Source organism: Strongylocentrotus purpuratus, unplaced genomic scaffold (genome assembly GCF_000002235.5).
Source record: "Strongylocentrotus purpuratus isolate Spur 01 unplaced genomic scaffold, Spur_5.0 spur5_scaffold_20, whole genome shotgun sequence".
Taxonomy (NCBI): domain Eukaryota; kingdom Metazoa; phylum Echinodermata; class Echinoidea; order Camarodonta; family Strongylocentrotidae; genus Strongylocentrotus; species Strongylocentrotus purpuratus.
In genome coordinates, this window is record NW_022145606.1 from 15,999,995 (window position 1) to 16,027,420 (window position 27,426).

Here is a 27,426-nt window from a genome sequence, read left to right on the forward strand (position 1 = left end):
GTTTTATTGTTTTTTTGGTCAATGATTGAAAATTCTTTGGCAGAGGTTGAATTGAAGAACAAGATGAGCTAATTTCCTGTACAGAACTTACATGTCTTTATTTGAGACTGATATCATACTGATTTGCATAGAATAAGGCCACATATTTTTGTAGGTACATATAGAGTTAAGAACTAAATTATTCATAACCTTTACTAAAAAATGAAAGGTGGACTGGTTGAATAAAGGCATTCGTTGAATGTTTTTAGAATTTACATGTTGGTACATGTAGATGTAAGCTTCGATTTGTCTACAGATTTTGTACAGTCAAATCTGTATAATCAAGTTTGAACGGAGGCATATAAAATGTTTTGACCAGACAGGTGGTCATTGTATACAGGTTGGATTCAATGGCAATGCTACATGTACTCAAGGAATATATAAATGCTGTCTGCAGGTGGTCTTTCTATACAGGTGGTAGCAACAAAGACTGAACCACCTGTTTACATGTAGAAAGACCACCATTTGTCATACCTCCTTTCAAACTTGATTTCCTTTACAGACTTGACTCTACAAAATCTGAAGATCCAAAAGAACTGAAGAATAGAATCACACTCCTATTGCATTTTATATTTGTTTCCATGGGTTTTTATTAACTGTTCAAGACCTCAACCGGGACTCCAGCTGGCACTCGACGTGAACTCACCACATTGTCTCTCTGACTCAGCGCTAACAAGATACTTGCCTACTTCCCATCCAGTTATATTGTCTGCCCCCATTGTCTTTAAGAACTTTAAGAAGTATGAATTTCTCTCTCTCTCTCTCTCTCTCTCTCTGTCTCTCTATCTCTCTCTATCCTATTATAAAATCTATTCATAGCTCTCAGTAGTGTGACATTTTTCCTTTGGATGAGTCATCGGCATGAGAAAGTCCTGAGGAAAAGCTGTAAGAGCGCTTCCCTGCAAAGTGGAAAGCCAGTGCTGTTATAGCGACTTCGTAGGAAAAGCTGTTCTGGCTATTATGTAGACGTACATGTGTTTCTCTGCTCAAGTCTGCACTGTTGTTAGTAACAGCAATTATAAGACTGATGTGAACAACATTTGTGGGTTGTTTGGTGTTGCTCATTATCCATGATTAAGAACTTAGTGTAAACATTACCTGCCGGTTTGGGAGTTGCAGCCCTGCAAGTGTGATTTGAGCAACTTTTGGGGTTGATATGATGTTTCTTCTTGTTCATGATCGGAAGTTATAATGTTGCAGATTATTTTTGTTTTGTTTTGTTTCATGCAAACAAACATAATCTGTACGGTAGATTGATTTTGAGCTGTGCTTCTCAATAGTACCAAGTACCAACTTTACATTTAGAAGGATGAGGATCAAATTATTTTGCGTACTTTTCACAAACTAGGAGTTATGTACAGGTGCTTTGTTTGTCTCTCGATAGTTGATCATTTGATGTGACGTTTTTCTGCCTCCAGGCATGCCATCCCTGAGTTTTGATGTTGTAATGTAGGATAACTATTAAGACCAACGCATTCTACTAGCTTTGGATACTTTGTGACCGTTCTATTGTGGTGAAAATTTAATGGTCTGCAGTAATCTATTCATCTTCGAGAGATTACTTAACCCGTACAATACAATCTCGAGACAGTTAAGCTTTGTGTGCAGGCACATTTACAAGCCAAATATTGATAGCGGATTTGAATCAGAAACTACACATGCAGTTCTCCATCGTTTTCAGTGTTCAGTTCATTATACGTGCTGATGTTCCTGAGACTGTTATTGCTACAAATAAACCTTTAAAAGTGTCTATTTTTTAGAGGAAATAATTATTCCTGGGGGATAACATGGACTAGGCTACGTTTGTTTCTTTGTTGGATCTCGTAGTGGAGAACAATTAAATATTTGTCTTTCAGTTTTCATTAAGAGTGCAATAGTGTTCACATCAACGATTTCATCATGATGAAAAAGGTAAGATGTTAAAGTGACTCGGTAACATTGTCTCAGATTCTGAAACAAAATCCTGGAATTAGCTCATGCTGCAATCATAATTATTAACCTTTAGGTCAGTCAGGAATTCCATGGCTTTTAAAAGCTGATCGCCTGTCTGATTATCAAGATATTTATGATTGGAAATCAAAATCAAATTTTGTTTTGTATTAATTTTTACTTGATTTTGTTGCTGAATGAATATTAATGATAATTGCTATTAAAGTGAGGGTAGCCTCAGCAGTTTCGGGCTGCGCTTTTGGTGACATACATGTACATTGTACTTCTATCACAGCATCATCGCCAAGTACTCGTTTAATCCATTACCTTAAAGGAATCCGGTAACTTTGTCTCAGATTCTGAAACAAAATTCTGGATTTACATTAGCTCATCCTGCAATGATAATTATAAACCTTAAGATCAGTCAGGAACCCCATGACTTTTACAAGCCGATCGCCTGTGTCATTATCAAGATATTTATGATTGGAATTACAAATTTTGAAAACCGTTTGCCAAACGATTTCCATAACACTACAGTTTATTGGAGAAAACGAGTATAGCAAAACCGGTCACTCAAAGATTTTTACTTTTTTGAGGCACCTCTTGATCATTTTGAAGCGCAATTTTTTTAGGGCTTCTATATTACACCATATCACAGACACTGATAACACGTAGAGCCGTGTATCTCAGATTTAACACTGTTAAACAATCCCTTTAAGAATCAGGGTCCCACTCAAGTGTGAATAGTGTATCGTACAATAATTATGTTAGTGGGCGGGGCCTACTTAGGGCACATCGATGATTGGCCAGATGCCATGTCAATCAACCTGTTCAAAATTAATTTCTCTACATGACGTTTTTTTCTAGTCAATATTTACACTCTTTTTTTAATATAATGATTCTTTATGTGAGTTTCTTATAAACTCCTGACAAAGTCACCTGATTGGTAGTTTCTGGTTCAAAACTTCTTTTTACACAATCCATTTGAAAAGTTTTGTACCTTTAGTGAGTACTTTCTTATTATTTCCTTGCATCTGAACAGTGAACAGGCAATTAAACATTTCTGACAAATTTCCTGGAATCTGAGCAGGCAATTATGTGTACATTTCTGACTCAAATATTGAAGTGAGTACCGGTAACGACCTACAGACACATACACTGTAGACCTGGTACAAACTAGTTATACTGCATACCTGTACATACACCTGCAGGAAGCTGGCATTCAAGGCAACGTTTTATCAAGTTCCTTCCTTCTCATTTGTGCCAAATTTTCAGATTTTCAGATGTTCTTTTTCTTCTTAAATTTTGTTAACGCTATTGTTCTATTATTAAAACAAAGCTTTATTTTCTTTTTGGCAGAGGTACACACAGAGCTGCCAAGTCTCCCGGATCCTGCGGGAGACTCCCGGATTTTGACCCAATATCCCGTTTTCCCGACCCCATGCAAAAATCTCCCGGATTTCCAGATTTTAAGTTGTATTATTTTCATAAACGACTGTTTCACAAGACTAGCATGTTGAGTTCGTACGTACGTATACAAACACACGGCAATTCTGTAATATGAATTTTCCTGTTATCCAGTCGTCGAATATAAATTTACCGTGATATCGTACTTTATTTAACAGCGTAATAAATGAGAGTTACGCCGAACGACTGGCGGGCTAATCTAACAAACCATTGGGAACATGTGATAATGTGAGTGGTGTTTGTGTGATAGCAATTCGCCTGCTTGCTCTGCCGGGCGGCTTCCTCGCCGGCCCCCGTAGCGTCCCGGTACGTTGGTGCCGGTTTCCGATCGGTCGCGTCAGAGCAGCCAGAAGTTGCACTGATACAACAAGCAGACTTTGTCTGCTGCGATCGGCCCAAAAAACTGCACATTTCAACATCAGTTTTTGGATTGATTTGGGGACTTTTGCGATGTGATTTTTAAGTGGATTATCATTTGATACCAACATGGCAGTGTTACTGCAGAGTGGATTTTGAAGCCGACTTTTTTTTTCTGATCTCCTTTGCCGTTGGGAACGCATCGATATAACTTGCATCTTCCGAAGGCGTAAGTCAACTTTGTCCAAAACAAGGCTGTATTTTGCTCTCTGTTTGAGTATTAAAATATCATCCAGGACAATGTCGAAGTCGAAATATTATCAGAAATATAAAGATGACTACCACTTGGAATGGCCTTGTGTTGGGAAATCTACGAAAGGCGAATACTACGCATTTTAAAGAGTTCCAGAAGAGATGTGTCATTTTCATCTGTGCAATACTTTGTTGAAAAGTACCCTTGCATTTTGAACAGACAATCAGAGAATGGAGACCTGGACAAGCTTGAGCTGGAATTTGCACAATACCAGGTTGAAGACTTTTCAGGGGAACCAGAGATCCTGAACAAAAACTTGAGAATAGACAAGAAATGGTCTGCAATTTCAAAGATGGAGGATGGCAATGGCTCAAAGAAATACACACTTCTGAGCAAAGTGATGAAATCTTTGCTTGTGATACCACATTCCAATGCTTCATGTGAAAGAGTTTTTAGCATTGTTAGGAAGAACAAAACTGATTTCAGGGGATCAATGAATTTGAAAACACTTCAAGCACTCCTAACAGAGAAAATTGCCAACACAGATGTCCCATGCTACCAAAGGGAGTATAGCAAGGACCTCCTTAGCAAACTCAAGCAAGCAACCTACCAGTCACTTCAAGGAAAACCCTCAAGCACACCCCAGTCCTTGCCTTCCACAAGTACATCCCCCATTTCACAATAGAGGTAACAGGAGTTCATAGTCTGAAATATGATGTGAAGTTCATATGTTATCAATTGTATGCAAATAAAATGTGCCATATCAAAGCCTTCCATTTTGAGAAATCATTGAAAAAATGTGTTCTAAAAGGGTTTCAAAGAGGCTTAAAACCAAGAGCTTTTGGGGGCCTGCCCCCTGCCCCCCCCCCCCCACCAGGGGCACTAAAAGGCCATTCTTGGTTCCCGCCAACAATGAAGTCGTTCGATGCTGCTCTCTCAGAAATCTCCCTGATTACCCAAATCAAATGTTGGCAGCTCTGTACACATACTGTACATAGATACAGCACGTATACATGTTGTACATGTACATGTATGTAGTACAACTTTGCACATATTGCAGCCAATGTAACTACAGAATCAGTAGTTCATTTTGTCCTTAAAGCATATCAGAAGCCTCTCTACAACAATGTAGGCCACTTACAATATGCCCTAATTACCTTCAAATATCTCATTTTGTGACAAATATTTCGCCCAGCAATAACTCCGCTATTTTTCTTCTTCCCTTTTCCAATTCAACTCATTTTGGTTCATTACTCCTTTTATGGTTTCCAAAATGAGTTGTAACAACAGAAATACATGGAAATGACAAAAGAAAAGTGTCTCTGCCCTTCAATGATCAAGGATAAAGTAATATTTACTTTGTATACAGAAGAATAATTGCATACATTAGATTGTTTACACTGTACATGTACGTGTATGTATTTTTGTCTGTGCATTGGCTACAATAACTACTTGGTTGAATTATTTACGTGTACTCTGAAATGGTATCATATTATACAGTGTATTATCTATTCGGAGCCACAACGGCTTTAACTCATATGGTCTACTATACATGATTGTAGCTCGACAAAGAGTTACATACATGTACATGACTGTATGTCACATCCTTCTACTGTAGCTCTGAATGGATAATACACACTCACAAGTTGAAAAAGCTTGAATCACAACTGGCTTTTTTTCTTCTCTCTGTTTATAAATGGACAAAGTGCATAAGTTCAGTTAATCTGTACTGCATGCATGTCCAGTACATGTAACATTCTCACAGAATACTAATATAACTATCAGAATTCATAAATGATGTATTTTCTAAACAATTTTGAAACAGATTAGAAAGATCAAGAGCCTGTCTTATCAGGAGTTGCGATTGATCCAAATCAATCGCAAGCCCTCTCATCAATCACAAGTTGCAGTCCCTTATCTCTTGTGTATATTGTTGCAATTTATATATAAATCACAAATAAGCTGCAATTAATCGCAACTATTTATAAGACGGGCCTTGGGTTGTCTTTTGCCTATAACTCTGTAAAAGTTACATGTTCAATAAATTATTAAAACCACTCGTGTGTCTGTACCTGTGTAAAACTTCAACATGTTATAGGCTTACAAATGGCAGGAAATGTTATCATTTACATGTATGATACTACAGGAATTACTTGTATATGTAGATCAATGCAATGCTACAGTGTACAGTGAAAAATGTTGATAAACAAATGGCCTCCAAAGAGTCTGTTTTGACAGACTAATAAACAGATGGAATGTTTATGATTTGGGGCGACATTTGACAGTGTCATATTCATATCCTCTTTATGAGGAAAAACAGTTGAATTTGATGAAATGCAACATTGCGTATCTGATGGGATCATTAAAATTCTCCCACGTTTGACCCTGTTCACATCATACACTTTAACCTCTGCCAGATGCTTCTCTTGATTTTATGATATTGTTGTGATTTTACTGGCAAATACATGTACAGTATGCATGATCTGTATTTGTATGTTTGGTTGTACACTAGGTAAAGCTCTACAAAAAAATCATGAGACTTTCATACCGGTAATTGGTTAATAAATATCTTGAACTATTATTGTTTTGCATGAATTTCATGTGACTGATGTTATATTTCATAGTGATAAACACGTATTAATCTACTGTATTGGCATTGAAGCCAGACCTTCTATTCAATATAAATGTTTGAGAGAAAATTCAGTGTTACTGTTCAGTAGTCTCTTCAAGTCTGGGGAAAATTCATTGTTTTTTTTCTTCCAATAATAATAATACAAATTTTCGTCACATTTCGGCAAAAAGTTTGTCCCCTGTTTTTCCTCATTTACACGTAGACACTTTGGTTTAGAAAACTACCATATTATAGGAATGGATCAAATTTTCCTTTGATATCAAAATAACGAATAAATGTAAACTTTTGGAATATAAGCACCTATTTTCAGATCATATGTGAGGTTTTGTGAAGATCTTGCGCACGATCGTCCGGCAGTCACAGTCTTGTTGCGCGCCATACATAACACTGACTGCTCCGTACGATACCCTTTGGTCTCTCTCCATAGAGACGGTCAGTAAGGCCAGACAGTATTTCGGTGGAGCCTCTCTTTCACAAGTCCAGTCTTGGTTTTCTATTTAACCTTGATGCATGACTATAGTGAGGCATTTGTTTTGTGCTGTTTTGTACCATGTTCATATCTATGTTATCATTGTAAATACCTATGCTACCGGTATGTCTTATTTTCAATCCAACAAAAAATACCCCCCAAAAATAAAAATTATCGGCCTAATTTCACGCTGCCTAATTATTTATCTCCTTTTTGTTATTGTTTATTTCTGCTTACAGTGCAGGGTACTGTACGACTTCTCGGGTGAAACAGACAACGGGGAGCTAACGATCTACGAGAATGAGGTTCTTCAGATCATCCGACAGGACGTTGGTGAGGGATGGTGGGAAGCAGAGAACCCTTCAGGGCAGAGGGGCCTGGTCCCGGAGGCATACGTTGAGGTGAGAATGAATCAAGACCAAGTTCTGGACCCCGTTTGCTAAAGACTTTCCATTGATGGTTACTTTGTTGTCAATGTTATTCTACCATCATGACACCAGCCCTCAACAGCCAATTAAAGCCCCACTGCACTATGTGTAGCTACTTGCTCCCTCTATATAGAAAGCAATGCCTAAGTGGTGCCCGTAGGTCCCCTATGATCCTCTTTTTCTTATGTTAGTTGAGAGCTGAGTTGATGAGATAACTACCAGTCAGTGACCACGCTAGGTGGTCTTATCCCTCCTGGCCAAATAGTACAGACAGGCTTTAAATCTTTTAATTGTAGTTACCATTAATTAACAGATAATCCTTGGTATTTTAGTGTTTATTAAGAGCATCAATTCATGTGGGGTGAATAACAACTACGCCATTCCAAGTTCCCCACACACGTTACATAACATTTTGCATTGAGGAATCCTGATTAATTATCAATGGTACATAATCAAGTAAATTGCCAGAACAAAACGTTATACAAGTACAATATTTTTGTTTCTTCTTCTATTTCTCCTACTACTTCATATTATAAAAGCATTAAAATAAAAATAGAAAATTTGAAACAGATGAGAGGAGGCTTGGAGGTGCGGGGATGGGGGGGGGGGGGGGGGGCGCTGATAAAAGTGGGAGGGAAACAAGAAGGAAGGAGTAGACAAAGGAGAATGTGATAAACTTTATAAAGTGATACACTTTTTAAGTAAATACCTGCATGTAAACAAGGTTATTATCAGCCAATTTTCAATCCAAGTGCACCATAAGTTCCCACTGGGAATTGATCCAATTTGTTCTGGTTTAGCTTGGGAATTAGAAGCGCCCCTCGTACAGTTGATCCTTTGCCCTCTCAGGTAAGACTTCCTTCCCCAAAGGATCTCTAGGCTCTCAGTCGATTGATTTTCTCCTCGATGATTCCTCATACAATTTAACTTCTTTGAAAAATACTTTCTACTTCTCCCTGTCTTATACAGTTTGTTTTGTATTGCACTCTGTAAAGGCACTTTTGTGTATTTTATTTGAAGAGTTTAACACAAGTCACACAGTCATTTAAATATACAAGTCAAAATGCATAGACATCATTTATAGCACTACTTTGTTAAAAATAGCACACCTCTTTTAAAAATCTTGATAAATGTATACAATAATGCCATAGATATAAAGAGAAGGTTGAGTTCTGGGAAGAGGTGAAAAATAATTTGTGAGCGTTATCATCCTTATTATGCAAGTGTGGAAGAACATCAGATAAGACATGTTCCCTGAAAAGCATGGCTCTTCAAATGCCTTCGTATTCTAAATATGTCATGTAACATCGTAAAAATCTGGGTAGGATTTTAACGCCACATGTCTGTGTAGTCCCATATACATCTTTCTGTGTACAGTGTTTGTAACTTTACCAAGACTTGGCCAAATTTCTTATCATTTTGATGATTCCAGAACCTTGCGATACACACACATTCTTATGCTAGATGATCCATTTCTGGTTGATTCCACACCGTTTCTTTCACAATGCAATCACATGACCAGAACTCAACTTCATCTTTAAATGGAATATTAAGTACCTGGGTCAAGTGTGGCAAATGTAGATTGATGTCCTGCCAAAGGACACAAGTGCCGCAGCGGGACTTGTTGTGTAACACCTTGGTGATACCATCCCTGAACTGATAAGTACAGGAAGCTATGAGGAAGAGGAAAGGCAAGAGCTCCAAAAGCTTTTTGATGTCTGCTTGTCAACTTGTGTTTAGGTACATGTAGTGACTGAAAGAGAAATCTTTGTGAAGAGGCAATGCGAACAATTCGTCGCTGTTTTCACGAAGTGACGGTAGTGAAAAAAAATTCCATTCACTTTGCGTGACAATTTTCCTCACTACCGTCACTTCGTGAAAACAAGGACGAATTTACAAATTATGTTGTTCCACGATACATGGATTGTACATGTCGGCCTCTCTTACATTAACTAGAAACTTTGTGCCCAAAGCAAATTATTCAATTATAATTCAAAGTTCTAAACCAAGTCAATGCGCCTGTGCCCTTTGTTAAGGCTTTAATCCTCATTACGAAGTCCCTTGGAGAGGACTCAAAGCCATTGGTCCCTTGATTTCTTACTTGAAAGCAAATTCATGTACCATATAAATTATATGCTTTCTTTAGCTGTCAGATAAAGCAATTCTTAAACATTGATCATCACATGCTAGTAGTGGATACATGTAAATGGTTGGCTTGCATCACAGCCAGCATACATGTTCATACACCAAGAATATTCACAAGTACATTGGTCTAACACTTAATCAACTCACTTTATTTCTCAGGAGCTGAAGTATCATTTATGATACACAATAACAGCGAAAATGAAGATAGATTGTAATTTCCAGACTTCTCAAAACCATTTCTGTTCATTGACGCACTTTCGTCTCCCACTTAAAAAAAACCCAGAAGCCTCTTGACAGATATTATGAACATCCTTGAGCAGATGAATCATTTTTGTTTCCAGTTTCATTTATTTCTTCTCAAGAGATCAACAGATAAAAATACATCCAGACAAATGTACATGTATGACAATGCATGAGATGAATTGTAAAAAGTGAAGAAGGCAGTGGCCAAAAAGGAAACAAACTTTGTAAGAGGTCAACCCTTTAAAGGCACACTGTCCTACTTGTAGCTACTTGCTCCCTCTATAGTGAAAACTTCCCAAATCGGTGCCTGTTGGTCCCCCATGATCCTCTTTTTCTTATGTTAATTGAGAGCTGAGTTAATGAGATAGCCACCTGTCACAGTGACCTCGATAGCTCGCTGTGTGGTTTAATCCCTTCTGGCTGAAGTAGTAAAACCTACCTTTAAGAAAACAAGATATACAATAAGTTGACTGGCATTACAAGTCCTTTTGATAGTGTTGTAAATCAGTGAGAATATTTTCCCAGCAATAATCCACATATATGATATTAATAGTGATGTCCATGTACATTGTAGTGTGTCAATTTCAAACATGATTTCATGAAGTTTTTGCATATCATAGAAGAAAAGTCTTTCTATTGATCATCAAAGTTATCACAATTTTTCTTTTCTTAAAATTAGTTCAAACAATTATTTTTTAGTAAATTTCAAACATACGTGATTAAAAAAAAGAAAAGCAAATCTTTTTTCGAAAACCCATGAAACGTTTTGATCCTGTGTTTCTTTCTTTTTCTCTCATGCAAGCTGTTACCACTTCTGAATACATCCGTGTTTCATTTTCACTCATGAAAAACTTGACACTTTTTCAAAAAGTAAAATTGAAACTTATACCAATAATCGTACAGTATTATGAGAATGAAGGGTAGAAACTATTCTTGTTCCTGTCTTAATAGTTTAGGAAGAGATATTCCCAATGTCTTAACAGATCAAAATAATGACAAACCACCACTTAATGGCTGTCTGGCTGAGCATACATGTAGGTGTCTTGAATTAATGACAATTGTCACCAATCACCAATGAAAATAAAAGATGAAATAGATTTCAGGTTAAAAAATGAAACAGAAATACACACAGTATGGAAAATATGATAGAGGGAAGGAGAGAGAGAGACAGAGAAAAAAAAGGAGAGGGGGGCTTTGATGTTTTAGCAATCATTTGCAAATAGTATTACCATCAGTCGTGCTTTTAATGTCTTTAAAAAAATAGGGAACAAGGCATAATCATGACATGTAATTAGAGTCTCATCTCCTGTACATATGCTTTGCTCATCTGTAGTAATTAATTGGGAAATCGGATTTTGGAAGATGGTTTGGGGTTTATGATATGCATTCAGTATGTACCAGTATGTACATACCGTATTTGCGGGCGTAAAGGCCGCAGTATTTTTGGAAGAGAAAATATCAAAAAGTCGGGGTGCGGCCTTTACGACAAAAGAGTAAAAAAAAAAAAAAAACGAAAGTCAAAGCCAACACGAATTTGCACGTATGGGACTAGAAACGGTTAAATAACAATACCACTATGGTACAGGACATTTCCAAACATCTTACCTACAATTTTATCTTGCATTCTTGACATGAAGACAAAATTAAACGTCCTAACACAACATTTGCCGATAGATCTTGATCTAAGTTCGTGCCAATGCATTGCAAAGGTAAAGGAAGGGACAGTCTAACGAAGCTGCTGCGAATATCCATCTGAAGTCGCCATTTTGTTTTTACATTTCATGCAGTTTTGCATTACACCGTACATTGTGGTAGGGGTATATATCAGACACCAAGTCTGCCTGCGATCACTTTTTTAGGTAAACTTCCGGTAAATTCTAAGAATATGGATGAATTTGGTATCAGTTTGTAAAAAAAAAAATAGTGTTTTCGAGAAAATTATGATTATATTGTTTTTCCGTTTTTTTTCTTTTTCCCCTCTTTGAAATGTCAAAGTTGGGGGTGCGGCCTATGCGGCGCTGCGGCCTTACCTCCGGCAAATACGGTATACTAGCTCATTCATTGAGAGCACGCTGAACAGCTACGGGTCATAGAGACACAATATTAGTTTCTTTTAAAAACTGCACAGTCATTCAGAAATTTTGTTGAATATGTACATGTAGTGATTAAAAAAATATTATTCATGTACATATGTAGCCTCTAAGGGTAAACACAATTTATAAAGACTTTGTAACAAGCTTAATTCAATTTTGAATTTATTGAAGGAAAAAAAGAGGGAACATGGCAAAAGTCCAGAGACAAATATTGTCATATTTGCAGTAAAATACAAGAAGACATGAAATAGGTAATAACACAGTGAAAAAATACACGGGGGCTCAGGGCGAATTTGCCCCCGAAATGCTCAAAAGAGCCCCAGGAAATCAGAAAAGAGCCCCCGTAAATTTGCGTAGAGTTCAATGCAAAACACATTTTAGAGTGTTATTTTTATGCAGGCAAGCTTGATAAATAGCCCCCGATAAATAAATATTAATTTTTTCCCTGTGAATAACATGTACAGTACATTGACATGCAATAGTTCAATAATAAACAAAAGAAGAACATGATTTTGTGCATTAAAAAGATAATGTCAAACAGCAACTATTATATTGAATTGAATGGGATAGACATTTACAAAGTTGCTACCGGTAATCTCCTTAAAATACACATGATACATAATACAGGACATGTACAGTACTTATTTACAGGATAGATGTACTAATCCTTATTTCCTTCCTCCTCTTTCATTGTTTGCTCTTTGGAAGCCAGGTACAAAGTTGATTTAATGCTAATTCTTGACAAATGATTTGGTTTAAAGCAATTAGCCCCCTTTAAAACTGGTCACTTTTCATTCTTTCTATCTAGATAGTATTAAAGAGAAGGTTGAGTTCTGGGAAGAGGTGAAAAAAAAATTGTGAGCGTTAGCATTGTGTGGAAGAACATCACATAATAAATGTTTCCTGTAAAGCATGGCTCTTCAAACCTAAGTATATATGGCATGTAACAGCATACAAATTACGCCACATGTTCGTGTAGTCCCATATACATATTTCTGTGTACAGTGCTTGTACAGACTGGGTCAAATTTCTTATCATTTTGATGATTCCATAACCTTGCAGTACACACCAATACTTACATGTACTGTATATGCTAGTTGATCAACCTTTTCTGATCAATTCCACAGCGTTTCTTTCACAATTAATGCAATGGCATGACCAGAACTCAACTTTATCTTTAAATACAGTGTAGTTCATGTGTTAATGAGTCATTTGTTGCACTTCGGTTAAAGAGGAAGCACACCAGGGAGTTGTTTCACAAAGCCTTTTTTTCAATGACAAATAACAAAAACCAGTGACAAATCTGCTGATATCCAATCAGAAGCAAGAATTTCAGTAGCTTATAACACACCTTGTCAATTGTCACTGATGACAAGTTTTGTGAAACGCCCCCCAGAACCGTGAAACAGAGACAAGGGTTATGTGTACATACATGTCCAATGTACATGTCCAATATATCTCTGAGTGGAAGAATGTACCCAACTACATGTACCATGTGCACATTACTCTTGTATGCCTGCATTTTGTAATTGTTGTTCATGTTGTAGAGAAAATGAGAGAGGTTCTGGGCCCTGTTTCATAAAACTTGTAGATTTTTAGGGCATCCGTTATTAAAAAACACTAAATACAAAAAGCAAAGTAAACACAAACAAATAATTGAAGTTACTTTGAATTTAAATTCACTTGCAAATTATTTACTTTTTCTGTTCTCTCTCTCTCTCTCTCTCTCTCTCTTTCTTTCTGTGTTTCCCCTCTCTTCTCCAACTTTATCCCCGATTTGTAAATCTTGTCTCCGCTCTATCCCCCGTTGGTATTCTTTTTTCTTCTTTTCTTTCTTTCTTCTTGTCAAATTTATTTTCCTCTCTTCATTACTTTCCGTCTCTCACCCTCTTTCTCTTCTTCCCCCTCTCTCCTCTTTCTCTTTCTCTTTCTTTCCACTCTCTCATTCACCCTCCTCTTCCTTTGTTTCTCTCCACCCCCTCTTCCTTTGTTTCTCTCCACCCCCTCTCTTTCCCCTCCCCCTTGTCTCTCCCTAACCTCTCTCTTAAACCTCTCTCCTCTTCTTCTCCCTCTTTCTCCCCAATCCTTCTCTCTCTCTCCTCTTCTTCTCCCCCTTTGTCTCCCCCTCCCCTTCTTCTCTCCCCTCCCCTTCTTCTCCCCCTCCCCTTCTTCTCCCCCTCCCCTTCTTCTCCCCCTCCCCTTCTTCTCCCCCTCCCCTTCTTCTCCCCCTCCCCTTCTTCTCCCCCTCCCCTTTTCTCTCCCCCTCCCCTTTTCTCTCCCCTCCCCTTCTTCTCTCCCCTCCCCTTCTTCTCCCCCTCCCCTTCTTCTCCCCCTCCCCTTCTTCTCCCCCTCCCCTTCTTCTCCCCCTCCCCTTTTCTCTCCCCCTCCCCTTTTCTCTCCCCCTCCCCTTTTCTCTCCCCCTCCCCTTTTCTCTCCCCCTCCCCTTTTCTCTCCCCCTCCCCTTTTCTCTCCCCCTCCCCTTCTTCTCTCCCCCTCCCCTTCTTCTCTCCCCCTCCCCTTCTTCTCTCCTCTTCTCCTCTCCTCTTTATCCCATCTCCTTCTTCCCTTCAGCAGATGGTAGAGGAGAACCAAGGCAGCAAGCCTATAACCACCCAGCAGAGTACGGTCTCACAAGACGATGAGTGGGATGATGATGAGTGGGATGAGAGAGCGAGCCAGTCAAGCTACGACGCCCAACAACAGGTATTATACATTAATGCTAACATTTGGGACCATTGTAGTTTTAAAAAACATGACACAGATCTATACATGTGGGACCACTTACATTTTCAAAACCTGACATAGATTTTAATTTATGGGACGTAACAAAGCATGATTTCACATAATAATGAATGGGAAAATGAAAGGGACCAGAGAGCTAGCCAATCATGCTATGATGCCCAACAACACGTACCAAACTTGAATTCTAGCATGTTGGACCACACATAGTGGACCACACATAGTAAAAAAAAAAGAAAGCTAAACATGACATGGATATTTATATATGGGACCACTTAATATTTATTTATTACTAACCAACTGTCTTTCATTTGACCGACATGTTACTCTGATAACAAATGTTAGGTTGCTTGGACTAAATTAGTCAGTATCTTTCCATTTGGGCTACAGTAGTAGACCTTCTGAAAGCATTTAGATAAAATGAAAGAGGATATATGATTTCAAATTATACCAGCTACAGGTGTACATTCATGAAGTCAGTAAGTTTTCATCTCAAGAAAAAAAAAAGGAGGGAGAGAGAATAACAGAAAGATAACAGGTACATAAATATGAGAAATACACTTTCTTCTTCTTTTTTTCTTCAACGTATTACTAATTTACTATCTTTTTCATTAATTTTTTGGAGGAGGAGGAGGACATTAATGTTTTGGTATAAGAACTATTATAAGGTGGCTTCAACAAAAGTCTTCATGAGAACAAAATGTACAACCATGATTTGTATTCTTCTTCTACTTTATCCATTGCATGACCTATTGAGACTTGGGTAAATTTGCTTTAGAAGGTGCGTACTCGTTTTGGGGGATGTAGATCTAGATTAGCTGCGAATGGATTAAATCTGACACCAAAATGCTCATGTGGGACTGTGATAAAGATTTTTGAACAAGCTGAGAATAACACAAATGTTAATATGTGGGACAGCTGAAGAAATATGTTGTATCTAATTCCACCCCACTCCGTCTTACAGCAAGGCAAGACCCTGCATATCAACCTAGCCAACACGGGCCGTTCCTTGTCCCTCTCCCCCTCCCCCTCCCTGACCTCGACGACCTCCCCGACCTCCCCCAGCGTCACACGCCACCAATCTATAGATACGTCCCCGTCCCCCGAAATAGCCAGACGCAGGCATTTATCTCCCCTGCAGCGTCGCTTTGCCGCGAGCCTCCGACATAGCATGTACCTCAGCTCGTTGGATAACGGCGATGGTGACGCTGCGGAAGATAGTACTAACCAGCCCGGTGAGGGCAGCAGTCGTTTGGTAGCGAGGGAGGGGAGGGGACTAAGGAGGGGGCCGGGGAAGGGGCAGTCACGCACTTTGGATAGATATCAATCAGTGAGTAAGAGGACGATGATCAAACAGAGAAAATTATCTCTGAAATCAATGCCTGACCTTTGGAATGGAGTTTATTTTTAAAAGCCTTGCTGCGTGCCCCATGAAAATCAATTAGTTTCACTGAAGACACACTTTTTTCACCATTTGAAGATTCCTTTTCAGTGGAACAATGTTTGTGCGTGTTTCAGTTCATCACAGCATGGAGTGAAATTGCTGTTTTACCAGGAATGATCTAACAAACCTTCATTTTTATTTTTTTTCAAAACAACCCCATTTATTATTTATTTTGAGAGACTCCCCATAAAGTGAACTGCAGTAGCTCAGATCGGTTTTGTGTGAAATGCATGTCTTTATAAAAATATTTCACAGATGTCAACTATGCACCGTTGCATGACTGCCCTAAACCCCTTTATTTTTAAACCATACATTAGTTGTGTTATCACAGAGTAATTTGGGCTAGTAAGAAGCGCAGGTTAAACTTCCCGAAGTATTTTGAATCCAAGGAGTTTACTCCTAAATACCTCACTACACTTCTAAGCTATAGTAAACTCCCCCAAAGCGACACAGTGCCGATAGCAAACTCACCAATTTTAGCCCTTAGGGGTAGTGAATTATTTTGTTCAGTATGTTTTTAGTCAGGTATTGGTCCCATAATTATGTCATGGTTACAAGGTTAGTACTACATGTAGTAGTAGACTTTATTGGATAACTTGTGCAGGGCTAATCTGCTAGAGTTTTAGAGTTTTCCTTAAGGTATTTTATTCCCTATCTTTTGGATTAAAGTGTATCTTTAATAAGGTAAAGATTGCATCTTTTTCAAATGATTCCCTAATACATATCTATAATAGTATTGAACACATACAAAAACAAAAAAAAACACCTATCACACAGCATGAAACTTTCATGTGAAACGTTATTAATGGTAATGATCCTACATGTATGTTCCAATTTTTCAATTTTGATCACAAAGGCGAGAAAGCTTGACAATAACATGTTATTTTCCCCATTATTTGTCGTCAACTTGTTACATGAAACCAGGAAGTTAGTAGCCAGGTAAGAATGTATGTATGTGTCTGTAGCAGCTTTGTTTCATGAATTCAATATGAGTCATGTTTGTTTGTTTGTACTAGTCTAGCTAGCTACACGTTTGTGTATTCAGGCTTCTCATCACATCAGGAAATAGTTTACCTTTGTTCCTACAGTGGGGTAATTGACTATTAAAAGTACATGCTGGCAGGACTCCATACAAAAGGTTTGGAAGGGGGTTCCGATTTCAACTGTTTATATTCAGTATGCATGAATCTGATGAAAAAACTCCTAAATATTGGAGGTCCGCAGCTAGATAATGGGCACCCATGTGTCAGGGGCATCTGTTTATGTCCACCCCTGATGTACATGTAGGTTCCTGTAGCTTCTTATTTAGGTTAAAAAAAAAGAAAGAATGTTATTAATTTTTTTTTTGAGGATCAAAGCTGTTGTTCAGATTGAAAATACGCTTCAATAATCCACCCTTGTTATTCATTTCTCGACCCCACCCCCCCCCTCCCCCTACACAACCCAAGATTCAGCGTGAAAACCTGTATATAATTACACTGAATGTACATCTACCTCGTCTAATAATTTTTCTTTGTACCTCACTCTCAAGCAATATTTTATCCTTTTCAAATGGGTGACATACTTGTATATATTTTTATTTCCTGATGGGCAATTTTAAAATCTGTCTGTGTATCTGAATTTTTTTCTGAACATTGCATGTTTGTGTGGTCCAAGGCTAGTATTTCAACACATTATTTGCCAACCTTCTACCTTTCATTGAAAATGGTACATTTTTATCATGGTTTTTAAAATGTTACATGTACATGTAAATGCTTGCTAAAATGTGTAGTTTTGCCCAATCTAGGCATTGCAGTTTCTCATTTTCCTTCATGTCTTTTCTTTTATGATTTATTTTGGTTGTATATTTCTTGAGTTATGGACTGCAGTAATTTTAAATGTAAATGTCTTTCAGTAGTACAATTAGCTCAGTTTTCATTCATATCCATATCTGAGTTCCCATAACATGAGTATGCATACATTATTTGCATATTCATGTATTATGTATATTCATGATTTACACCATGCATATTCATCATTATGTAGATTAGTGACCCCTCCCCCATACCATTGTATTACATAGAGACCCATTATGATTGACAGGTCGATCCCAAGCCACCTGGCCAATACCACCCCAGGTACATGAACAGATCCAAGTCAGTGAGTAAGATAGTAGACGGGTGTTTGCACCACCATGTAGAGGAGGCTATGCATTTTGGCTCCAATGCTGTCTATTATCTAGGGAGACATGGCAAAGAAATGCATGTCTACATGTTATATTAATGTGGATATGTCTGTGTCTTGTAAGCTACATATTGTATATTTTAGAGCTGAAATTGAGCTTTTTGCTGTTTTCATTTGCTGTCTAATTCCTGTCTTTGACTACCTGATGCATATTCATGAATTTGTAAGCATCTGATACATATTCATGAAGCTTTTACTTGTTATACAGTAATAGTCTTTCATGAAATCTGCATGAATCTAGAAAATGATGAGTGTTGCACATGTACTATACATTGTAGTTCAACTGTTTAGAACTCGAGGAGAAACATAGTTTTTCACAAGACTGGTAACTTAAGGTATTTTTTTAAGACTAAAAGTCATACCTTCAGTGTACACTGTATTATGTTGTATGTAGTCTCTGTGTATGTGTGGTTTTCATGTGTGTGCTATGTTACTTGTTTTGGTGTGAGTTTTTGTTCGTCTTCAGTATTTTTGTTTGTGGCATCACAAATAATAGTCAAGGCCTTGGGTGAGTTGAAGAAATCAGACTTTGCTTCAAGGCATGATGATTTATTAATATTTTAAAGATAAACTGATCTTAAATCAATTAATATTTCATTTTCTGTCATGCAGAAATCAGGATTTACTTAACACATGTAGCTCTTACCCACCAGTAAGATAATTTCACTTCATATTTTTAGATTTTAGTCAAAAGGGAGAAAAAGCATTGTCATGCTCTTGTTTTCACTTCATTATGTGTTTATAGTACAAACCTAAACTTAAATGAAAGAAATAAAATAGCTACTGGTATACAACCATCCTCTTTTTTATCAGAAAAATAAATTGTTCATGATACATCATGTTTTACTGTAATTTAAGAATGGTCATAATAAAAAAGAAATGGTTACCATGTGATTCAATTTTGCGAGAGTCGTTTAAAACAGGAAGGAATATTCTAGTATAATACATGGACAGGCCAAGTTTTATATGTCACAAGACTATTAATGATTAAAGCAAAAATTAAGTTTGGAAACTTGGACAATAAGAAAGTAAGACAGAAGATGTGTAGCTTTAGAGATCTGAAACTGAATTGAATAGAAAGCTTGGATCAAAAGCCGATAAATATTACTAATAGTCGGGTTTTTATCACCTGAAATTACCCGAGAGTAATAAAAAGGATTTGTACAGTCAGTCTCATATCATTCACACAGACGATTATGTAATGGCCATCAACAATTTAAACAGGTTTAATGTTTGTAGATAAATACATAATCATGTAGGTTCACATGCATGCATCTAAATGTAGATATTTCTTTATGACACATCCTCTTCACTACATACATGTAAGGTGCAAGACAAGTGTACAGTATGTACAGTACATCCCGGCGTCAGCAAATTATGACTCTACTGTACTGAACATCGAAAATCTGACCATATCCCAATAAAAGCTATTTTAATGGCTTTAAGTGTTTTATCCAAACTCCATTTCTGGTTTATAGTCTTTCCACTTGATGTTATGTGTCTCTATAGTCTCTACTTTCTATATCTTTCACATAAAAATCAGGGAATCATATCTCTTTTGTCCTAGTCCTAAACCAAGATATATGCTTTAAAAGCTTAGAATATGATATTCCCTTCTAGATTTTGTATTGATTTCTTTGATTTTTATTTATTATTATTATTATTTTCTTAATTAAAAGGGATATGTGTAGGCCTGGCTCAGCTGGCTGTTATGCATGGGTGACAGATGAAATGCATGATGCATATATTCTGTGTTGCATGGTTCTACTTTATTTGTTGTTTTATTTTGTTTTGGGGCTCTGTTTTCGATGATTATTAAACAAACAATGTTTAAATAATGAATACTCTGAAATTTTGGGGAAAAAAGAAGTGGATCGTCTGATAACGTATGTTATGCCAACCACTGGATGTAAAAGTTGGTTGACAAATCCCAATGTGATGTAGAAACAAAAAACAGGTGTAGCATATTAACAAACCTAAATAGCTATGTATTTGTTTTGATGGTTTGGTTTATGGGACTACTAAGAAAGTATGTGTATGCTTTAAGTGAGCTACCAGGGGACCAAGTGCTTTAAGTCCTCTCTGAGGAACTATATTGTCTGAAAGCTTCCTAACTTTCTAAATGAAAATCTAACTTTTACTCAATCAATTCACCTTATTGAAAATAGAAGGGATTATTCTGAATCATGATTTTCAATACTTTTTCATGCGAATTCCTGGACAAAAAAAAAAAGAGGGAGAGCCAGAGAGGGTAGCTAGGCTGGGCGAGGGGGGGGGGGCAGTGAGAAGTAATGGTGAGTAGAAGAGAGGAAGGGACATCTGGTGAAAGAGAGAGGGAAAGAGAGAGAAAAAGAGAGAGAATCAGATGTTTTTGTGAAAATATGGTAATGTTGAACATGTGTGTCCTACTTTGGGATACTGAAAAAAAATGACAGCATTCATTTTTCTAGACAGTATGTCCATGTATTACCATAGTTTATTTACTTCTGACTGAATAGGTAGTTCCCACTCGTTCTAACGTTCCTCATTATTTGTTAACCTTCAAGATTATGCCAGCCAGCTTTAAGTCATACTCACTTTTTAATTTCCATTTGACTGTTTGGTAGGACTCTGGATTAAACGGAAACAACTACGGGCTTTCAGCACCAAACAGGCAATTCAAACAGAGAAACAGCGAAGCATCAGCACGGTCAGGGACGGTCAAGAAAAACTTTGCAAGGTAAGGATCGAAGGAATTACTCAACAACACGTCAAACTTGTCTTTTTTTAGTGTGAAGTTTATTTGTTGTACATTTACATCAAAAACAGTTTTGATAAGTACAAGGTGGAGGTGTCGTGGTCTAGTGGATATGTCACCACACTGTGGATCACAGGGTTCGTGGTTCGAGTCCCACTGCAGCACTAATGTCCTTTGGCAAGACATTAATCGACAGTTGCCACTCTCCACCCAGGTGAAGTAAATGGTACCAGGTGGGAAGAAATCCTTGAATGCTTTAGCGCCTTTATGGCAGCTCAGCTACAGCTGGAGTAATAATATGATTCTTTGTATTTAAGGTAATACAAAGTTTTGGTATTGGGTCATGAATTTGGTTCAAATGAACATATTTGAAGCATATGCGATCCTACAATATTAAGTGATCGAGTCTAAAGTTATAAGATTGTAAATAATAAACTCTTTAAGTTGTATAGCTCCCTCTCAAGGTCAAGATATTAATTAAGCCATAAAACAATGTTTCTTGACTAAAATTGACCGATTGGCTATTCCTGTTTGGAAATTATATATCACACTTACATATTCTGAGATTTTCATGGTCGCAGCTACCATTGTAAGCGCTATTTGTAATTTATCAAAATTTACTGGGAGCACCAGTAAATGTTGATATTCAATTTGTCTCGAAAGCAGAAGTGTTTAAAGGGGCTAAATTTTCTACTGCTTATAATACATCCACAGGGGCATCCAAATATATAAAAACTGTAAAGAATCACTATCAAGCCCATTTTCAAAATTTTCCAAAACTTTGTATTACCTGAAAGCGCAATAGAGTATATTCATACAATGACTGTGCTTCATAAATGGACATATTATTATACAAACTGAAGAGTGGCAACACAGGTAGATGACATAAAGGAAGAATAATGTACGGGAAATGAGTTAAGTGTTTTGAGGACATGTAGATGCATTTATGACACACAATGTCACACGCAATGTTATTGTGACTGTTTCTCTGCATCAATTTCTGACACTAACCAAATTTTCCACTTCAACCCAGGAACCTTTGATACATTCATTTCAGTGCTTAACCATTCTGGTTGATGGTTTGTTTGGCTATTGTCTGGCTGGCTTTGATCTTGGTGGTACTGAGGTAGTAGTCGTAACCCTATTGAAACCTTAAATTAACCAAGAAAAAAAAATTCCAACTTTTATCTCAACCATACCTTTGATGATATAAGGCCTGAAGCATGTCGCCAGAACAAATGTCTGATCCCCATATTTTTTTCCTGGATCGCTTGAAGCATGGGCAAACGGCCAGAATAGCATTGTTTGTGTGTGATATTTATGCTGCCGTAGAGCATTAGATATGCTCTTCAACAATCAGGAAGTTGCTAATTTGCAGGTGAAGAGTCTTGGACATTAGCCCTTTTCATATCTGTCAGAAATCTATAACTCATTATGTATTTTATGAATATACTGTTCTACTGATGGTGGCAGATAGGGTATTCAAATAAAGTTATATTTGTCTCCTGCTATTTTGCGGATATTTTGTGGCTTTTTGCCCTCCTGGGACTTGGCAAACCGAAAGGGTTATTATTTCTAATGTCTGGCTGATACATGCCTGCAGCGAATCTGCAAGATACCTAATATTTATGGCTTATAATAATAATAATAATGATAATAATAATCTTTTAAAGTCCACTCCAATCTTTTTTTAAGTTAAACCGAAAATGGAAATTCTTTTTGCCCTATTGATCGTGAGCCCGGCAGCCACTGAGCAGCGCCAGATCGATGTTGCTCTATCCCTTATTGTTGAACGCCAAACAAAGTAGCTGCAACTCCCGTCTTTTAACCTCTTTTGGTATGACGCGGCCGGGGTTCAAACCCACGACCTCCCGATTGTGAGGCGGACGCTCTACTGAGCCAACACACTGGTACGCAGTGAAGCTTACAAGTAAAGGCTTTGACCCTTTATAGCCAACATGCTCCTAGCATGCCGGATAACCACCAGTGCAAGGTAGTCCTCAGTGATGAAGAAATAGGCCCTAATGGCGATACCTGGGGCCCGTTTCATAAAACTTGTTATCTATAACAAATGCTAAATTTCTATGACAAATTTGCTCTCAGCCAATCAGATGCCATGATTTCAGTAGCTTATAACAGTAGCTTGTAACTTGTTATTGATATCAAGTTTGCTCTCAGCCAATCAGATGCCATGATTTCAGTAGCTTATAACAGTAGCTTGTAACTTGTTATTGATATCAAGTTTGCTCTCAGCCAATCAGATGCCATGATTTCAGTAGCTTATAACAGTAGCTTGTTACTCGTTATTGATATCAAGTTTTATGAAATAGGGCCCATGACAGTCAAACCTCTATAGAAAAAGCTCTTGCAAATTGCGATGAAAATCATATAAATCACTGCATTCAAATCTCATTTTTGCTGCAGCAAATTAAAAAAGAGCATCTGTAACAACAAAACAATATTTTGAACACCCTTTGCATGTTCAAAGGGGGTATCACATATCATCTTCCACATTTCTTCTACGTGTCTCCACCCATATTTGATTTCTAATCCTGAATGAATCAGCAATACAACACCAGCAAACGTCTTATAATGTTACCAGACGCTAACTGTTTCTTGAATATGTCTTTTCTACACTCTTATGGATCATATGGCAGGGATTATATCGTGGCTTCTTGTTTTCTTCCAAATTTAGACTTTCTTTATCCACCCTAAACATGATATCTAGGTAGCGGCAAATCTTTCTCTTCTCCTTTTACCAGAGCCTTCTACAGTTTAAATTGTTCAAATCATTACTCCTTTAAAGGATCCTCACTTGGCAAAGATTGCCGCTGTACATGTATATTTGAAACGTAAGTTTACAACTGAGTTGTAAAAGGAGGTATTTGATTGGACAGTTAGGCCAAGCATTAACGTCAGTAGCCAATCACATGCATGGTTGGTCAGGGTTGCATTGAGGGATCCAGAGGCTTCACGATCATAACTTCATGTACACTTAGAGAAATTTGTTTGAGTGCTCTATGCTCTTTTCAACAATTGAATATTAAAGTGGATTCAAGTCATTTCTCAAGAGTTTCTTGTGTATCCCACCTTAGGACCGTCAGAAGAAACAATATTTGGACAGATCCCTGACTCTGTTCTCGTTGATATCGATTGACGTGGCTCCTGCTTTGGTGTGTCCTCTCTAAGGAATATATGTAGCTTTTTGTTTCCTCTAAAGAAATGTGAGATCCTGTTTTGTTTGGCCAGAATGGACATTCAGTTGCTTCCAATAACATTTGTCTAGTTCAGTCTTATAGAAACAGCCTTCAACAGGATTGTTGAGAGGGTACTTCCTTGATGCATGACGTGGCTGTTGATTCATGTACTGTTTATATTGTTTTCATTTGTCTTGGACCTTTAACCATCGATGATCAAATAAGAGTTCTGGCTGCAACAACTAAATGGAATTGCTTGATGTGTGCTGCCTTATACAAAGAAGAGGATAAAGACAAGGAATATCTCAGAGCTTTGATGCGCTGTTATTGGGATCTGTATGTGCTCTAAGCTCCTAGGTGCCTTTGGGAATATCCTTGTCTACATTAGAGCATTTTTTGTACACCAGAGCTTAAAGTTTTGTTTAATTCCTCACCTTCATTCATCCAGCTTTTCAGCACATCCCAATGCTTGGATATCTATCTGTGAGATTTGCTTCATACTACACTCTCAGGACTATACTCTGCTGGTCATTTCAACACAGGCACATCATCAGCGCTTCATTAAGGCTGCACAAAAACTAAAGATCTTGTGAAGTGCATTTGGTGACAAGCCTCTGATCTCCTACATGCCTTTGGAAATTTACATCAAGCCACATTTGATTTTGTACACCAGTGCTGCATCAAGGCTGAGAAGAAGCTACATGTAATCTTCCTGTGCTGGGTCGCTGCTGATTGAAGTTCAGAAGTTGCTGTAGGGGCACGATAGACAACTGTGGACTGGACCAGAGAATGTACTGGTCTCGCTACACTACATACATGTATTATTACATGTAGCTCTATAGTAATTGTTGCTGTTACCTTTGTCACATCAGGGTGGAGTTTAGATATTCAGACAGCGATAAAAGTAGCTTTTGGAGCAACGTGGATGAATTTGGACCTGGTGACCGTGTAACTAGTCTTGCTGGTGAAGTGCTTCTTACTGGAGATTTCTCTGACAGTGAGCTTTGTCTGTGAGCTTTGTCTGATCTTGAGGAATGATGTTACAGAGGCAGTTAGCTGTGATTGAGGAGAAGCTTCCCTCCAAATGTGTGGATAGCGTGCATAAAACTACTGCAGCCTTGAAACTCATGGTGCAGAGGTTGGTCTTATGGACTTCTTACATTATTAAAGACCTTATCTGATGAAAATACAACTTGATATAAATAGAAAACTGAAGAATGTAACTTATTAATATAAAGGAATAACAAGTATTTACCCTTTCATTATTGCACAAATGCAAATTAAAACCTCATTTTCTGCACCCCTCCAAATTATGGATCAACAGGGGTCAAATTTGCTGAAATTACAGTGACAACATAACCTGTGGACCCCATCAGTTCACCTATAGAGCTGAGGTGATGAACAATGCTTTAATAACCCGTTGACTACTGAATTCATTTAGTGCCATAAGCTTAATATAGGGGCCACCAGGTTCCAGGAGGCAAAGGATTAATTAAGGCAAAGTCATTGTGAATATGCATACTCTTTATGGTGTCATCAAGTCAATAGCAAGTTTTTAGGTCGACTATTTTCAATTTTCAAAACTTAAGATTTGATATTATTGTAATCTATGGCTTTTAAGCTTTCCGTTTATTTAAAATTTATCTATTTCATTGTTTAGTTTGGAAATGGTCTGTAAGGAAAACAAAAATGGCTTCTTTCCAATTTCTACACTCATGGGTGCAGAGGTTTGCTTGGTTGACTACTTAAATTATTTAACAGAGAAAATCTGAAACTGTACTGCATTGCTTTTCAGTTTGCAGATGGGTATCTAAGATTTAAACTAGTGCAGTTTTACAAGTCATGGTGCATACATGTAGGTTGCTATCAAACACCTCTTTTATAAACTTCTTCTAAAATCCTAAGTTTAATTTTATTTTGCAGATGAGTGTCTCAGATCTAAACTTCCGTAGTCTCCAATCTCAAAATATAGAGACAGGTTTTGTTTATAACTTCTAAATCTAAAGTTATCATATCATTCTACAAAGGAGCCTGTAGTGCTTTGTTGAAGATGAATGAATCTGTTTCTCACCTTCGTCAGAAGGTAATCTCTTTGAATCTAAAGATTCATATAACTACTACTACTACTACTACTACTACTACTACTACTACTACTATGAGGTTGAGCGTACTCACACTAATTTGACAAGGTTTTTCCATTCAGTTCTATTCTCCATGATCTTTGGGAATTCCTGCCTTGGTAGACAGGTGTCCTTTTCTAACTGGTCAATGTAAGTCATTGCTGGGCACCCTCTGGTGCGTTTGACCCCTGAAGGCTCCCAGAAGAGCATTTGTGAAATGATTTCACTCTTGCTCCTCCAGCAATGACCACTGAAACGGAGGCAGCGATCTCTCAGTCTGTCTGAGATCAAATAACTAGTAAGCAAATATTAATCGACTAAGAGGCTAATGGTACAAACTATCATCACCGGGTGATGATAGTTTGTATCCATTGCCCGAGTAAAGGAGGTTAATATTTGTTTTATATCCCACATCAGCAATAAGGTCAATTTAAGGTGAGTTTTACATAATTTAAAGAACTGAGTCTGCAGACAGTTTAGCTTCAGCTAGATTTTACAAAGCACAACACGCATACATGTAATGCAGTCGATGCGCGTTCATTTGACATTGACATTTCGTGTAACCTACTTTGCTACGCTTATTCAATGGGCAAGTGGGGCAGCAGCAAAAAATTACAGTACAAAAGTCTTATCGCAGGGAGATGGTACTTACATGTATCTATCATTAAGACCAATCAGATTGCAAGATTCTTAGTATGCGGGATATATAAAGCTTTAATTTCTCTTGTTTTTGTTTTGTTTTGTTTCTATGATGCAGTCGTTTCTCAGTGTTTGCAAAGACAGGAGGAGAAGCATATTTATTGGGAGGAGGACCCAAGAAGGGAGCATCACCTGATGGAACTATTAGAATCATAGTAAGTAAGGCTGCGATGGGTAGTCGAATGCTCGAGTACCCGCACGGTTGACAACTA

General features: G+C 37.6%; 1 protein-coding gene across 9 annotated transcripts in view; it reads left to right on the forward strand.

The window, feature by feature from the left end:
• Window positions 1-27,426, forward strand: part of LOC585447 (sorting nexin-33) — a 50,036-nt gene that overhangs the window by 8,818 nt on the left and 13,792 nt on the right. For 2 of the 9 annotated variants that reach the window (XM_030992867.1, XM_030992866.1), the window contains exons 1-5: window positions 938-1,950; window positions 7,386-7,547; window positions 14,627-14,758; window positions 21,068-21,180; window positions 27,273-27,369. In XM_030992867.1, the coding sequence (XP_030848727.1) occupies window positions 1,939-1,950; window positions 7,386-7,547; window positions 14,627-14,758; window positions 21,068-21,180; window positions 27,273-27,369 (516 nt within the window). In that variant the 5' untranslated portion in view covers window positions 938-1,938. Of the gene's footprint in view, window positions 1-926; window positions 1,951-7,385; window positions 7,548-14,626; window positions 14,759-15,026; window positions 16,125-17,162; window positions 17,178-21,067; window positions 21,181-27,272; window positions 27,370-27,426 lie in introns of those variants that run through there. The other 7 variants (XM_030992861.1, XM_030992860.1, XM_030992859.1 and 4 more) reach the window with 5 other exon arrangements.